This window comes from Rattus norvegicus, chromosome 3 (assembly GCF_021556685.1).
Source record: "Rattus norvegicus strain SHRSP/BbbUtx chromosome 3, alternate assembly SHRSP_T2T, whole genome shotgun sequence".
Classification (NCBI taxonomy): Eukaryota; Metazoa; Chordata; class Mammalia; order Rodentia; family Muridae; genus Rattus; species Rattus norvegicus.
In genome coordinates, this window is record NC_141536.1 from 145,637,378 (window position 1) to 145,654,949 (window position 17,572).

The following is a 17,572-nucleotide window of genomic DNA, read 5'->3' on the forward strand; positions in this document are numbered from 1 at the left end:
GGAGAGCAGTGTGAGCATCTGACAGCTCATCTAGAGGAAGGGAGAGCAGTGTGAGCATCTGACAGCTCATCTAGAGGGGGAGAGCAGTGTGAGCATCTGACAGCTCATCTAGAGGGGGAGAGCAGTGTGAGCATCTGACAGCTCATCTAGAGGAAGGGAGAGCAGTGTGAGCATCTGACAGCTCATCTAGAGGAAGGGAGAGCAGTGTGAGCATCTGACAGCTCATCTAGAGGAAGGGAGAGCAGTGTGAGCATCTGACAGCTCATCTAGAGGGGGAGAGCAGTGTGAGCATCTGACAGCTCATCTAGAGGGGGAGAGCAGTGTGAGCATCTGACAGCTCATCTAGAGGAAGGGAGAGCAGTGTGAGCATCTGACAGCTCATCTAGAGGAAGGGAGAGCAGTGTGAGCATCTGACAGCTCATCTAGAGGAAGGGAGAGCAGTGTGAGCATCTGACAGCTCATCTAGAGGGGGAGAGCAGTGTGAGCATCTGACAGCTCATCTAGAGGAAGGGAGAGCAGTGTGAGCATCTGACAGCTCATCTAGAGGAAGGGAGAGCAGTGTGAGCATCTGACAGCTCATCTAGAGGAAGGGAGAGCAGTGTGAGCATCTGACAGCTCATCTGCATTCCCGACGCTCGCTCTGTCCACAGCCACAGAGCAACGCGTGAAGAACAAGGCTGAGCAGAATGACGCTCGCACTAACTGAAGAACTGGCTTCTATCTCTCCATCTTACCTACGAAATAAATAGCACCAAGAAAGAGGAGACATGGTTTGGGGGGGGTCACAGTTTTGCCGTCCTCCACATTCCCAGCAGTTTAAGGTAGTGGTTGTGGTTTATGAGTTAGTAAACACAGAACCATCTTTAAAAAGGTCATCAGAAAACATGAGCAAAAGCGATACAAGCCACTGCTGACTTTGCCTTAATTTGAGGGTCTTCTTCTCCAATCAAAACCAGAGTGAAGATTATGGATTGGTGAGATGGATCAGTCAATAAAGTGCCCACTATGCAAACATAAGAACCTGGGGATTTGGAACCCTAGTCCCAAGGTGTGATGACACAAGTCTATTATTCTGACATGGTGTTAACCTCTGTCACACACAGTTAGGGACTGGGCCTCTCCCAGTGTGATTCATCTACAGGGAACACAGGTTCTCTAGACTGTTTTGATACTATATGTTCTTTTATAAGGAAGAAGAGATATTTTATTCTAGAACCAAATAGATTTAAATAGAAATTTAATGTATCCAAGATTCAACATTTCAATATGCTAGCAGCTTAGTCAAGTTATGATGTTAACGTAACAAACATAGCCACGAGACATGAGGTTTTTCAGACATATCAAAGGACACAGATCTCTGCTGTAGATCTCATGTCTTTCTGTGACATTCTTTCTTTCTCCGCTTTGTTTTTCTGAGACAGGGTTTTTCTGTGAAGCCCTGGTTGTCCTGAAACTAACTCTCTCTGTAGAGCAGGCCGGCTTTGAACTCAGAGATCCTCATGCCTCTGCCTCCTGATGTTGGGATTAAAGGCATGTAGTACCATGCTGGCTGTTTGACAACATTTTTAACTCCAGTTAAAAATGACATAAACTATAGTCTCTGGGAAGCTGGAACTTCAACTAGGAAAGCGCTCCCCCCGCCCCTCGACTGGCCCGTGAGCAAGCCTACAGGGAATTTTCTTGACTGATGACCGAGGCGGGCTTACTTCACCGCAGCCCACGTTACTGTTGCCTGGAGGTCCTGGGTACTATATGAAAGCAGCTCTAAATCAGCCCTGCCTCCAGGTTCCTGCCCTATCTGAGGTCCTGCCCTGACTTCCCTTAGTGACGGACAGTGATGTAGAATTATGAGTTGAAACAAACCCTTTCTTCCCCAAGTTGCTTTATCACAGCAATAGAAACCTAAGAGAGCCACTAATGACTTCTGTGTTAAATAATAACAAAAATGGATTTTGTCTTCTAAGGGTCAACAAACTCTCAATAGCTGCATCACTGTTCAAAAGTTCAAGTCCAAAGTCTCCTTTGACTCAAGGAAGACTACTAGTTGTGAGCTTCTACAAAAACTGTAATGTGGGGCTGGGGATTTAGGTCAGTGGTAGAGCGCTTACCTAGGAGGCGTAAGGCCCTGGGTTCGGTCCCCAGCTCCGAAAAAAAGAACCAAAAAAAAAAAAAAACAAACTGTAATGTAAGTTACATATGTATGGATTTTGCTTTCATTTTTGAGGCAGAGTTTCACTACGTAGTCACGGCTGGCCTGGAACTCACTATGTAGCCCCAAATGGACTGACTTTAAATTGACAGGGACCCACCTTCCTCTTCCCTAAGTGCTGGAATGAAGAAATGCAGCAGCACACCCAGCTTAAGTCACATATTTCTAAGAGACATTCAATTCTGCATCGCTGTGCACAATGTTTTACCACCGTCCTGAGCCAATCTCACAAGTACACCATGTGCTCTGCTGCTGTTGCTTTGTGTTCTGTGCACGTTAGGCCGGCATTCTGCCACCGGAGAACAGTGCCCACCACATACAACACACTTGTAAGTGAAGGCATCTCAGGACCTGGTTCTAATCTTAGTAGGCGATCTGTCAGTCTACTTTTAAAGCATAGGTAATAAAAATTACCCTGGCAATGATGTGTAATATGAGATGGTTGGGGAAGCAGCTGTGGCTAAATAAAAACCTTTCGATGATTCTGGATGTTACAAAAGCAGCCCTGACGGGGTTGGGGATTTAGCTCAGCGGTAGAGCGCTTGCCTAACAAGCACAAGGCCCTGGGTTTGGTCCCCAGCTCTGGAAAAAAAAAAAAAAAAAAAAAAAAAAAAAAAAAAAAAAAGCAGCCCTGACTTTAGTCCTCAGCAAACAAGTAGGTTCTTGTAGCTTCCAGGACTACTACAGGAGTCTGCTTGCCTGCTTTGAATCTAAGAAAACCAAGGGAGCCCGTGGAGTTGAAAAGGATGCTCAAAGGTAATGGTTCAAGGAGAGAATGAGGTCCCAAGCATGACCTTACCTGCAAACTCCCTGGAATACCTTTTCTTACCAGAACACTTGCTTAGCACGGCTTAAGGCTCTGGGTTTGATCCCCAGCACACTAATACAGAATAAAAATCCACGGGGTTGGGGATTTAGCTCAGTGGTAGAGCGCTTGCCTAGCAAGCACAACAAGGCCCTGGGTTCGGTCCCCAGCTCCGAAAAAAAGAAAAAAGAAAAAAAAAAATCCACACAGAATAACTTAGACGGTGTTTGCTGCCTTCTTGTTTCATTTATAACAGGGCATCTTCCTTGGCCTAGCAAACTGGGAATTGGCGAGCTATTTATTTGTATATCCATGAACTGAAGCCTACCATAGTGTTTCCTGTATTTACAAAGTAACAGTAAAACTGCAAAGGTTTTTTTTTTTTTTTTTAAACTATTTTTGGAATTTAAGAATGCAAAGCACACACCTGATATTCTAGCACTCAGGAGGCTGAAGATGGAGGATCAAACGGTCTGAGGGTAGCCTAGGGATACACAAGGAAGCGCTCTCAAAAACAAAACAAAACAAAAAAATTTCAAGGGATTCATAATTCAGAAGATGAGTGTGTCAGCTGGTATGTCACAAGAAAAACAGGAGTGCACTAAAATCTTCCCATTATTAAGGCTTAAAAGGTACAATTTTGGGGTTGGGGATTTAGCTCAGTGGTAGAGTGCTTGCCTAGCAAGCACAAGGTCCTGGGTTCGGTCCCCAGCTCCAAAGTAAATAAGTCATTTAAGATATATATATATATATATATATATCTCAGGGCTGGAGAGATGACTCAGTGGTTAAGAGCACTGACTGCTCTTCCAGAGGTCCTGAGTTCAAATCCCAGCAACCACATGGTGACTCACAACCATCTGTAATGGGATCTGGTGTGTCTGAAGACAGCTACAGTGTACTAATATACATAAAATTAAAAAAAGAGAGAGAGATAGCTCAGTGGTAGAGGTTAAATTATTAAATCATATTTTAATTTATTTAGTTGGGAGAATGGCAAGCCATGAAACACAAGTGGAGGTCAGAGAAGAAGAGGGAGTTGGTTCTGTCCCTCCACATGTGGGTACTGGGGAGCCACACTTGGGTGGTCAGGATTGGCAACAATCTCACTGAACAATCCTACCAGCCCCAAAGCCTTTTTCTTCCTTCATTTCTTCCTCCCCCAACCCCATCTCAGACAGGGTCTTTCTCTGTAGCCCTGGCTGACCTGCAAATCACTATGTAGACCAGGCTGGTCTCAAACTCAGAAATCTGCATGCCTCTGCCTCTAGAATGTTGAGATTAAAGGCATGTGTCACCAGGCAAAGCACAGAAATGCTTTTAATACAAAAAAAAGGGTATAACAGGCCACATTGAGTGTGAGTGAAAGCACTGAGCTTCTTGTCAAAGCTTGATGAAAAAACTAGATGTTTTATGCTACTATGGAGTTAGACATGTTTTTCTTTAAAAAAAAAAAAAAACAAAAAAACTGGTCTATGGGCACTGGAGAGATGGCTCAGTGGTTAAGAGCACTGACTGCTCTTCCAGAGGTCCTGAGTTCAATTTCCATCAACCACATGGTGGCTCACAAGCATCTGTAATGGGATCTGACGCCCTCTTCTGGCCTCCAGGCATGGATGCATGGATACAGGCAGAGTGCTGTATATATAATAAAGAAATAAATCTTAAAACAAACAAACAAATTGGTCTGCATCTTTCCCCTCAGTGCTTCACCAGTGTCACACCTACCTTTTCGAAGGCTCCCACTGTCAGTGCGAACTTCCTTGACTCTTGGATGTATTATTGGAGACATTGGCATCATGGGAAGATGGCCTTGCACACTTCCTCCATTTCCTATTTCAAAGTTATTTGGGAATATAACCTACAGAAAACAGTAGCACAGATAAAATACCACGGATGGATACCCAAGAAAAACGAAAACATGCCCACAGGTCCTCGTGTATGAATGGTCAGAGCAACATCATTCCTTTTTTATTGAAAAAAAAATTTCATACAATATATTCTGATCAAGTTTTCCCCTCTTCCAATTCCCTTCAGATCATTTTCACCTTCCTACTCACTCAAGGTCTTTCTCCCTTTAAGTCAAACAAGAAACACACACAGATACATAGACACAGACTCACACATGGGCACAAAAACAAAAATGAACATGCAAAAGAACAGAAAGACAAATCCAAATGAAACAGTCTATAAAAACCACTGTGTTTGTGTTAACCATGGGGCCTGCCCTGAAATGTAGTCCCCATACCCAGTGAGACTCCCTCCTCTGGAGACCACTGACTTTCCCTTTGGCGGTAGTTACCAACTGCAGATAGTTTGGGGTGAGTGGGATTCCTTGATCATTTCCCCCTCTCAATGCTAGTTCTGACTTGAACTTGTGTAGAACATTGTTCATAACAGCCAAGGCTACACAGAGAAACCCTCCCTCAAAAAACAAAATTCTGGGGCTGGAGACATGGCTCAGTGGTTAAGAGCATCCGACTACTCTTCCAGAGGTCCTGAGTTCAATTCCCAGCAACCACATGGTGGCTCACAACCATCTGTAAAGAGATCTGATGCCCTCTTCTGGTGTATCTGAAGACAGCTACAGTGTACTTATATATAATAAATGAATAAAAAAAAAAAAATTCTGCTCTTCGTCTAGCCCTGGCTTACTTCTTCACAGGAAGGAACTTTATTTGCAGAAGCACGGAGAGCTTCCCACAGTGCAGAATTATTAGTCCAAGCTAAACTCTCCAAAATCTGCTCTTCAATGCTGTTTAGGTGTTTCACCATGTCTCTGGAGAGCCCCTCCTCTGAGCGGATCACCACCTCAATAACCTGAAGAGAAGAACATTGAAATGGCAGTGAGTTCAGACTAACAGGCGATCACTGCTCTGAGCACACAGACATGAATGACTCGATTAATGCACAAAGAACCACACTAGAGCTGTAATTATGTGGACAACTAGAATCGGCATGTTATAAATTTAAATATAAGGTGCTTTTAAGTTTTTTTTCCTTTCTTTTTATTCTTCTCTCATACAATACATTCCAACCTCAGTCTGTCCTCCCTCCAGTTCCCCCCAACTCTCCACCCCTCAAATCCACTGCCCCTCTTTCTCCCTCCAGAAAAGAGCAGGTCTCCGAGTAATATCAAGTGAACCCTTTAAAAATATTATCATATACAGGGCTGGCTGGTGCAACAATTAAAAATGCTTTCCACACAAGGAAGAGGACTGGAGTTCAGATTCTCAGAACTCAAAAAAATGCCAGGGAGTATGGTGGCCTACCTACAACTCCAGCCTTAGAGGGCAGAGATGGAGAAACCCTGGAGAAGGCTGACTAGCAAGACTGGCTATATTGGCAGGTCTGGGTTTCATTAAGAGACCCTGCCTCTAAGGATATGGTGAAAGAGCAGCTGAGCAAGATTCCCAACTGTGGGTCTGCACATGCACGTGACCATATGCACACATGCTCCTATACATATGTGAGCATACATACACTCATACATCCCCCACACATAAGACATATAAAAACAGAAAAAGGGAAAAAATATTACAACATACTTAAGCTATATGTCAGCAGAAAAGTCCTTATCTACTACATGCAAGGTCCTGTGTTTGGTCCCCAGAACTAAGTTAATTAATTAGTAAAATTAAGTAAAATAAAATTATACCTATCTTTCATGTCTTTTTGGTTTTGTTTTTTGAGACAGGATCTCAGGCAGCCGAGGCTAGCTGTGAACTTTTGTGTAGGCAAGGGTGACCTTCTGAGCCTCCTGCCTCCACCTCCTGAGTGCTGGGATCACAGGTGATCCTCTCGCCTCAGGCCTGTGATGCAATGGCTGTAAGCTGGTGAACAGTCCAAAAGGGGTCGGAGGCCAGCCCTAACTTCCAGTCTAGTTTCTTTTTAATCTACTTCTCCTTTCCAATATCTCAATAGAATAGAATAAACTATTTGAAAGTAACTATTTTGAATTTGAAAAAACAAAATAAAATTCCAGTTAGTTAATGACAGGGAGAGGACCTAGAGCCTCTGAAACAATTAGACTTTCTTCCCCCCCCCCCATAGACCAAGTCTTGATTTTTATTACTTAAAAAAGTCGCATATTTATTTTGCTTTCTGACTCTGTGCTTGTGCCGCCAACACTTTTACAATGATTTTCTGCTCCTCAATAAGGAAAGCCCGCTTGATCCTGTCACGGACACACTGGGCGCACATGGAGCCACCATGGGCCCTACCGACGAGCTTCTTTGTCTTAGACAATCCCATAAGGACTTTGGGTCTCACAGCACGAACCCCTCGCAGTCTGCCTGGGCACACGCCACATGCGGATTTAGGTGCTTTTCCACCCTTCTGGGGTAAAGGTGAACAGTCCTGTTGCCAGGGGTTCAAGACAGCCTAGTTTTGTTAGAGGCTGTATTGTAGGAAAGCCTACGATGGTATGTCAAACGCTGGACGCTCTTGAGTGCCTCTAAGTACCGTCCCGGGAAGAGCACAATTAGACTTTCAAATTCAGTGATATCTGTGTCTGTGCTAAAGGAGGCGAGGTCTAGATAGGAGAGCGTGTGAAGTTAAGACTGAGTACCAGGTCACATTTGCAAGTCAGTAATTTGAAAAAGAACTCAAACTATGAAACTGGCTCAATATGCTCCTCCTTTCTTTTGTCTTTGTTTACAATCCAAGGAATAATTACTGAGAGAAGATTTCCAGAAATATTTTGTAAACATTGCCACTGTGTTTCCTCGCCATAGATCAATGTTTATGTAATACGCACCATAACAGGACTCTGTGATCGCCTTACCTTATAGAAGTAAAACGGCTGCAAACCGAGAACGTCAATGATCCAAGGGAAAGTACGGGGTGAGCTATAGGCAAAGAGCACAATTTCCAAACAACAAGCCAGCAAGGACCTGTGAAATATGTCTTGTTCTAAAAGAACCTTGGGGAAGAAAAAGATCAGAATTTACTATTTCTCAGTCATGTCAGCCTTGGTCCTTCTAGAAAGAAAATTGTAACCTAGTGAGATTGGGAGGTGAGGCAGAAAGATTTGTATTCAAGACTAGCTTAAGCTGTAGAGCCAGACAGAGACCAAATCTAAGCAGCACATAGACAAGAGCAGGTGAGGAGGAAGAACTGACTATAAAATAGACAAGCTACACCCATAGACCCAGAGAGGTAAGGTAAAGAGGAAGGCTCATGGTGGTATGCCTGGGTCTCCTGGGAACGGGAAATAGAATAGCTTTCTGCAAATGGGATTGGGAGCGATGGGAGGGTGGGGGGATCAACTGGGAAAGGAGGAATGGAGGGAGAAAAAATAAGTCAAAATAATCTGTAAAAATATTATCCTAAATTATCAGATATAATTTGATAATTAGGATATAGGCCTAGTCTGTTTTATATGTGTGTGTACATAAAAATCATATATACATATGTCTGTATCATATATGTATATGTACCTATATATTTTTACTCTCAAGCTGATAAAGTTTTCCAATTATATTTACTCTTGTTTATCTGTAGATTTTGAACTTAAATGAAGGACATGAAAAGTGAGCTTAGAAATGTTAACAAATAAAATAGGTGATGTTTCCATTGGAGAAAAAACTTGAGGATTGGTTCTTTTAATTATTTTGTCAGCATAAACATTAACAGTGAAATAAAAGATAAAATAATATGAAGCTAAGAGTAAAAAGACTTCATTGGGAAAACGAGAGCCTTTCTTCAATGAGATCTAACGTGTCGCGAGACAGTGGTGGTGTACCCCTTTACCCCTTTAACCCAGCAGTTCGGAGGCAGAGGCAGGTAGATCTGAGTTCGAGTTCCAGGACAGTCAAGATTACACAGAGAAGCTCTGTCTCGAACCCCCCCAACCTCCCCCCCAAAATCTAACATGTTTTCAGTTTTTAAAAATGGTTATTTGGGGTCCAGAGGAGAGATAACTCAATGGGTTAAGCTGCCTTGCAACAAGTGTGACAACAGGAGCTTGATCCCTGGGATCCACATACTAGGAGTGAAATCAACTCCTCACCTCCACACACACACCGTGTCATGTGCTCCCCAACATAAATAAACACTTTTTTAAAAATAAGCTATTTGGGGTAGTTCACTGGGAAAAGGCCCTGCCCTGCCTGACAACCTGAGTCTGACCCCTGAAAGCACATCAATTTGGGAAGAAAGAACTCCAGAGTCCTCTGACCTCCAAACCTGCACCACCACAAGCACACAGCCATACGCACATCATACATGCAATATTGGAAAAAGTGAGCTTCAGTTCGTTTGCTTGTGTATGTGTTTGTGTGTCTACACACAAGTGTATGTACCATGATGCCCATATGGAGGTTCTGTATGTGTGCTGTGAGGATCACACTATATTTGTCAGGTTTGCAAGCTAAGTGCTTTTTACCCACTGAATCATCTTACTGGATTCCAAACTTAATTTTTTAAGTCCTTCTTTTATTAAGAACTACCAGAGATCAACAAGAAAATAAAAAACCCAGAAAATCCATTTAGGATAAAGCCAAAAGTTATCTGTAACCACAACACAAGTCAAAGACCAAAAGAGGAAAGGATGACAAATGACTCACAGATAAAAGATACTCAAATATACTTGAGAGCCTATAGACAGACAGACACTTAAAGAAACGTGAGTATGAAACCTGGAGGAAACACAGCATTGATGGCACAGCGAGACTGCAAAGTAGAAATAAGGCAAGAACAGACATGGGGGCAGGGGTGATCTGGAAATCTGCAGAGTTTAGAATGTAGGAGGGAGGACACACACAACAGGTATAAGGGTCACAAGGTAACCCTTTAGGAGTCTGAACTGTTCTCTAGAGAAACTGAAGAAGACTTAACAGGTACTTAGGAAGAGGCAGACATCTGTAATTGGGCTGTGAGACAGTCTCCCTTCCTACAACAACCAGGCAAGAACAGGACACCAACAGGTACACCTCTCATCACCCGAAACCACTGGATTTTGTCTTCACAGGTCATCAACGGTTTTGTTTTTGTTTTTGGTTTTTTTTTTTTTTTGAGCTGGGGACCGAACCCAGGGCCTTGCGCTTCCTAGGTAAGCGCTCTACCACTGAGCTAAATCCCCAGCCCTTTGTTTTTGTTTTTTAAATATTTATTCTATTTATGAGCACACTGTTGCTTGCTCTCTTCAGACACACCAGAAGAGGGCATCAGATCCCATTACAAGTGGTTGCTGGGAATTGAACTCAGGACCTCTGGAAGAGCAGTTGGTGCTCTTAACCACTGAGCCATCCCTCCAGCCCGGTGATTAATGTTTTAGTGCCTTATTATATATAAGTACACAATCAAAAGGAATCCAACATTTGAAGAAAAATCTCTCCTTGAAATATATAGAGCAAAACACACAAAAACATTTAGGAGACATGTCAATAGAAGGAAACATTAAAGCAATATAATTAACCTTAAAGAATAAAAAAGAAATGCAAAACTTTAGAGGTACGTGCTCAGTGGAAGAGCACTTGCCTAGTATGTACAGGGCCCTGAGTTCATAAAACAGAGCACTGCAAAATAATGAAACCAAACAAGCACGGTGGATCATAAATTTAAAGTAAAAGGCCACTGTATAGGAATGCCCAGTGGAGAAATGTAAACCCCACAAAAGGCTAGATTAGGAGACTAGGGCTGTAACTTGGTGGAGTGCTAGGAGTTCCAAACCAGCCTGAGCTACATATCAAGCTCCAGGCCAGCCTGGGATGAACAGAGAGAGCTATTTAAAAGACTTCTGAAGCTGGGGCAGTGGTGGTGCATGCCTTTAATCCCAGTGCTTGGGGGCAGAGGCAGGTGGATCTCTGTGAGGCCAGTCTGGTCGACAGAGAGAGAGAGAGAGAGGGAGAGAGAGACAGAGAGAGAGAGAGACAGAGACAGAGACAGACAGACAGAGAGGGAGACAGGGAGAGACAGAGAGAGAGAGACAGAGAGAGTCCAGGACAGCCAAGGATACACAGGGAGACCCTATCTCCAAAAACCAAACCAAACCAAAAGATTTCTGAAATAAAGACCAGCCATACTCTATTAACAAAGAAAGAGAACACTACTAATCAGTGTCATTAGAAGTAGACAGTAGAGGGGTTGGGGATTTAGCTCAGTGGTAGAGCGCTTGCCTAGCAAGCGCAAGGCCCAGGGTTCAATCCCCAGCTCCGGAAAAAAAAAAAAAGAAGTAGACAATAATGGCTTCAAAGCCATAAAGGAAAATGTCAATTTAGAATTTTGCACATAGACAGCTACCAATAAAGTATCAGTCAATAATAAAACATTAATGCAGACTTTAAAGGAACTTAGGAGTTGAGAGATGTGCTTAGTGGCTAAGAAGAATGGCAGCTCTTCCAGAGGACTTAGGTTCAAGTCTCAGCATCAACCAGCTGTAATTCCAGTTCTGGAGGATCCAATGACCTTTTCTAGCCTCTCTGTACCTGTCATACACATGGTACACAGTGGATATACATGCAGGCAAAGCACACACACACACACACACACACACACACACACACACACACACACACAGAGAGAGAGAAAGAGAGAGAGAGAGGGGGGGGGAGGAGAGAGATTGAGATTAAAAGTAAAGGAAAAGGGGCTGGGGATTTAGCTCAGTGGTTAGAGTGCTTACCTAGGAAGCGCAAGGCCCTGGGTTCGGTCCCCAGCTCCGAAAAAAAGAACCAAAAAAAAAAAAAAAAAAAAAAAAAAGTAAAGGAAAAATATCCTTTAAAAAAGAACTTTGGGGCTGGGGATTTAGCTCAGTGGTTAGAGCGCTTACCTAGGAAGTGCAAGGCCCTGGGTTCGGTCCCCAGCTCCGAAAAAAAGAACCAAAAAAAAAAAAGAACTTTAAGGGCTGGAGAAATGGCTCAATGGTTAAGAGCACTGACTGCCTCCGAAAAAAAGAACAAACAAACAAACAAAAAAAAAGAGCACTGACTGCTCTTCCTGAGGTCCTGAGTTCAATTCCTGACAGCCACATGGTGGCTCACAACCATCTGTAATGGGATCTGATGCCATTTTCTGGTGTCTAAAGACAGCTACAGTGTACTCACATACATGAAATAAATCCTTTTTTAAAAAAGGAACCTTAAAATGAGATGTGGTTTCTGCAATGGACTGAACAGTGAGGAGTCTACACCAGTAGAATGAGAGTTGTGTGTGTGCACACAGATACAAGCACAATCACAAAAAAGGATAGAGCCTTTAAAAAATGGTCAAGAAACCCATCAAAAAGCAAGCGAGCAGCAGAGGAGAGGCGCGTCTTTCCACAGGCTGTATTTTTCAGAGCTGGATGGAAGGAAAGGAGAAAGAGTGAGGAAAGAAACAGGGACAAACAAGAAAGAGAAAAATAGTAGACAAGCTTTACCACATTAATAATTAAATGAAAGTGGGCTAAAATTACCAGCTATAAGACAGAAATGATGGGATAGATATGAAAAAAAACATGACCTAGACTGGGCATAGCAGTACATACCTGTAATTTCAGCACTGAGACAGGGAGATGATCAATGTGAGTCCATCAGAGCTACATGGTAAATTCAAGGCCATCCAGGCTACATGAGACTCTCTCAATCATGCCCACCCCTCAAAAAAAATACATGACTCAAATATTTATTTGCTTCCTGCAAGAAACTCATGTAATAAGAGATGTTGCTTGGAAGCAAAACAATGGGAAAAGGTATGTCATGGAAACTAACTAAAAAGCAGTGGGAACCATTAGAAAGACTTCACAGCAAACAAAATTACCAGGGCCAGAGAGGAAACACGATATGGTGATAAAAGGGTCAACTTACAGAGAAGTCAAGGGAGCGGTCTTAAATTTGTATGCACTAAACAGCAAAGCTTCAAAAAATGAGAAGAAGGGGCTGGGGATTTAGCTCAGTGGTAGAGCGCTTACCTAGGAAGCGCAAGGCCCTGGGTTCGGTCCCCAGCTCCGAAAAAAAAAAAAAAAGAACCAAAAAAAAAAAAAATGAGAAGAAACAGTTCTGATAGATTTGAAGGCGACAAATCCACAATTGTATCTAGACACTTCAGTTCCCTCTCAACAACTGACAGGAGCAGAACATCATCAGCAAGGAAGCAGACTGAGCAGTGCGTGAGCAGAGATGACAGAAATCACGATGTGACAGACTACAAGCAGACGGTTTAAACACGCTCCACACTACAGAGGAGACACATTTTCTTCAGGGTGCTACAGAACATTTACCAAGATAAACTCCATCTTAGGCTACAAAAAAAATCAATAAATTAAAAAAGGTAGATTCACACGCTGTTATAAAACTCTAACTACTATATTATTACACTAGTGGCTGGGTGGAGTGTGAGATAAGGGGCCAGCATGAAGACCTTCCTCCTTTCTGGTAACAGGGACTTTTGTGCAGTAGATGCCATTTATTTGTGGTTTTATTTTCTGAGGTTCCTTTCATTTGCCCATGGTCTTAAATCTTAATGAACAATCACAGACAATAATTCTTAAGTTCTAAGTTATGTGCTCTTCTGAGCAGCATAATAAGACAGCACGTTGTCTCAGTCTACCCTGCTGGGGATGGGAATCACCCCTTTGTGTGGTATATCCATGTGTACATGCTACCTGCCTGTTAGCCATTTAGTGGTAGGGATCATGATGTGGCATCTCAAGGCTTATGTTTACAGTCCCCTCATTTTACTTATAATGACCCTAAAGTGCAGGAGGAGAGACAGTACCACCAAGTGCTTATGGAGGGAAAGGATACAAGTTCAATAAGGTACTTTGAGAGAGATGGATAATAATCATATAACTTGTATTGTAGCATCTTGTTATAACTATTATTAGTAGCAGCTGTTAGTGCCACACTCTCACTGTGCCTGAATAGCAGCAGGCACAATGACACATCTGTCACTGTAGGATGTAGGAAGCAGAGCAGGAAGATTGCTGCCAACTTTGGCTACATAGTGAAACCCTGTCTCACAAAACACAATCAGGCTCCTGAGATGGCTTGGTAGGTAAGGGTTCTTGCCACAAGCCTGAGGACATGAGTACAACTCACCAAGGTTTAAGAAAAAGAACGTAAAGCAGTCCTTGTACCTCCACATACATACTATAGCATACATGTACATGAGTGCAAGTTCATGTTTAATAGCTGTCCCAAAACCCCAAAGGCAAACCAATTTCATCACAGATATTCCTATATATATATGAAGGAACATAAATACAGGAATAAGGGCTATCTGAAAACTATCTCCCTTCCCCCAAAAAAGGGGACTACTAGGTCTTAACATGTTTTGGTTACATAACCCACACAGGACACACTTGTAGAAGGCCAGACATTATTTTACTATCAGTTTCTTTGTTCTGATACTGAACTGCTTAAATTGTAATCCTTGTAGGAAGATGATCTTTCTGTTACATTTGCAACTTTCTATGAATGTGTAACTATTTAAAAATAAAAGTAAAAATTTTATTTCTCCCTTAGGTGTTCCATTAAGATGCTCATATAAACCACAAAAGACATATATATGAAACCCCCCCCCAAAAAAAAGAACCAATACTAAAAATAAGATGAAAATTCCAGGGTGCAACCGAGGAATGCTTTTGTTGTACTGCACACCATCCTCACAGATCTACCTGTCTGCGCCCGAACAGAGCCGAGATGGCTCTAGGACTGACTGCAGGGCACACAGAGGGAAGGAGGTGAAATGGAAGCAACTCATGCTAGGTTTCACTTTGTAGACAACTTCTTTCAGGGGCTGAAGAGGTGGCTCAGGTATGGGCACCTGAGGCCAAACCTGATGACCAGAGTTGGATTCTCAGGACCTACGTGGTAGGAGAGAAACTGACTCCTCCACGTCGACTTCTGACCTCCACACACACACACTACACTGTAAAGTAAGGCACAGTCCGTTCCTCCACCAAGCACACAAATACAAAGTAAGTGTACAAAACAAAAGAAAAATAAAGTACTTTTAGTAGTCCTTGAGGTGATCAGACTTGGTCAAATATTCAAAGAACACTGGTGTGTGAGTGTGTGGGTTTTTTTGGTTTTTTTTTTTGTTTTTTAAGAAAAACAAATACTATTTTACAATTTAAGAATCTTTGAGTTACTAACAAATACATAATTGTTAGCTTAATAATTTGAGGCAGACCAGAGGACATAGAAAGCTCCCTTATAGGGAAAGAACACTTAATGGGATACCAAAGATGTTTAAATATTTGACCTTTCCACTTCAAGATGGATAGCCTGGATGTGTCAAAATCGACAACAGAAATCTAAAAAGAAAACCTTGTCCACATCTGCCATAAACTGCTGATTCCCCATAATGGCGTCCTTCCCAAAACAAAACTCCTAGGGCTAGAATGCAGATTGCAAGGCTGTGTTGGTGTTGCTGGCTGCACTGGGTCAAAGCCTGTAGGGGGCACTGAAGGCACTGGGGCGAGGTGGGGGTTTGGAGGTGGGGTGGGGGGTGGCCACTCAGCTTTGCAGTCCAATGCTTTTCATTCAACTTGGGAAATTATCCAAGAAAACTATGAGAGGATACCTTCAGTTGTCTACAGAACAGCTACCCAGACTTAACACTAAACACCACCACATGTGAAGCTTTCAGAACTGGTAAAAACATTGTGTCCCTGTGGAGGGAACTACCAGACTCAGAAGAAAAAGTTATAAGGCTAATTTTAAGGCGGAATAAAAAGCATACAAGGAAGCTGTGAGCGGTTTTAAGAACAGTCGACTCCAAGTCAGCTGATGGCTTCTGAGAAAGAAATCAGGCAAAAATGCTTAAAAATGAGTTATTAAAAAGAAGAGAACAAATTTTGCTTGGAAGACCAAAAAGACATCAACCCGCACATACATTATCTGAAAGCTTCCAAGAGGCTAAAGATAAATCTGCACAGAGAAACTGAGGACTGAACTGAGCATCAGGCTTGGAAGAATCTGTCAGTGCACAGAAGAGGAATATATTCAGCTTGCTAAAGACGATGATTTCTTTATAAAAATGAAATGGAGTCTTAGGAAGAGCAAATGGCTGAAGTTGAACAAAGTGACCTCATCAGTCATGGTGTCACACAATCAGGTGACATCACTGAGGAGAATTAAGGTCAAAGACAGAATTAGGCACAAGAAACCAACTAGGTCTCAAGTTGCTGTCCAACTAGAAAAGATAAAGCTGGTTAACAGTTGACATCCAGTTCCTTTCTCAATAGCTCACAGACGCTGCCCATTGAATACATTTCTGTTCCTGCCAAGTTCTGCCTTTGCTTAGGACCTGGAGATAAGACTGTCCATGCAAATGTGGTAGTGAGTCATTCTCCTCTGATGGAGGCCTTTACACGGGTGACAGTTGTGTGCCAGTGTGTGCTGGTGTGTTCTGGGCCAGAACTGCTTGCACAACTGCTACAGAGCTATGGTATAACTGTGTTTTCAGAGAATCTTCTAGACTCGTAGGTAAAGTGTGATTCCTAGGCATAAATCATGTGTAGAGTTGATGGTTGTACATCCAAGTGAGTGTAAATTTTCTGGTAGAGTGTAAATCTTTTTCATAATCTCCCTCATAATCTTTTTCTTCAACTAAAAACTAAGAAATTAAGTACATTTTTAATTGCTTATATTATATAGAATTAAAAAGTCTTACTTTCTTAAAAAGAGAAAACAAACTAACAAAAAGGGTAGATTTACTTACTGACATGTCCATTCCATGAAGTCGTCGTGTTTCCTGGACCATTATAGTCTCTAGTATTTTATAATACAAAATTTCTGCCAGTTTCAGTCTGTTTACAGCAAAGTCTATAGAAAACAAAGGAGAACATGTGCTATTGAAATAGTGATGACAGCCAGAGAGCAAAGCCAAACGTAAATCAGTCCATTAAGAGCAAGAGAAGGCAAAGAACTCTACTGTGGGGACATTCCCCATACGTAATGCTGTGCCAGTTTTACTCTTCTTACCTATGTGAGATCCTGGCTGTTTATCTGTGGACTGGGTATAGTGCTGGCAGAAAGTCTCTCCTATTCCTTTCACTATTTTTACAATGTTTCCCATCGGATTCCGCATACAAGATCTATAAAATACAAGAGAAACCTGCTTATCAGAAAAACCCACATTACCAACATTCCTTAAGATTCTTCAAGAATCACCTAAAGGTTGGGCTCTAGTTCAATGGTAGCTTGCCTAGCACACCCAAGGCCATGCACTACAGATACACACCTGCACACACATGCTTATGTGTGCACAGAGTCTGGTGAGCTCAACGCTGCGATACAAAACCATAAAGATCATGAGTTCAAGATCAGCCTGCGCTGCACAGCTAAAGAACAAACAAAACTTAAAACTAAAAACCAGTAGTTTTTAGTGGCCCAAGTTCTATTTTGACTTATTAGCTTATAAGTGTAAATAAAGTTTTATATATATGAAGCAACACATAATAAAGGTATGTAGCCCCAATAAATTTCTATATTAATGAAAAGAGCAAAATTTCACATGTAAAAAAAACTACACATAAAAATTTTAAAAATTTGCCTACTTTAATAGATATTATATAAATGCAAGCATGTTCTTCTATGAATGCCTTAGTTTACTTTGTATACTCAAGGTGG

General features: G+C 42.1%; 1 protein-coding gene and 2 pseudogenes across 2 annotated transcripts in view; 1 reads left to right on the top strand and 2 right to left on the bottom strand.

Annotated features, from left to right (window-relative positions):
- Positions 1–17,572, bottom strand: part of Rbl1 (RB transcriptional corepressor like 1) — a 66,324-nt gene that overhangs the window by 26,372 nt on the left and 22,380 nt on the right. Inside the window, 5 exon segments of one of the 2 annotated variants that reach the window (NM_001191066.2) lie at positions 4,743–4,875; positions 5,670–5,834; positions 7,801–7,938; positions 16,662–16,765; positions 16,925–17,037. In NM_001191066.2, the coding sequence (NP_001177995.2) occupies positions 4,743–4,875; positions 5,670–5,834; positions 7,801–7,938; positions 16,662–16,765; positions 16,925–17,037 (653 nt within the window). 2 annotated transcript variants of the gene reach the window in all.
- LOC148006579 (large ribosomal subunit protein eL34 pseudogene) lies at positions 7,024–7,726 on the bottom strand (annotated as a pseudogene).
- LOC147995776 (transcription factor A, mitochondrial pseudogene) lies at positions 15,510–16,078 on the top strand (annotated as a pseudogene).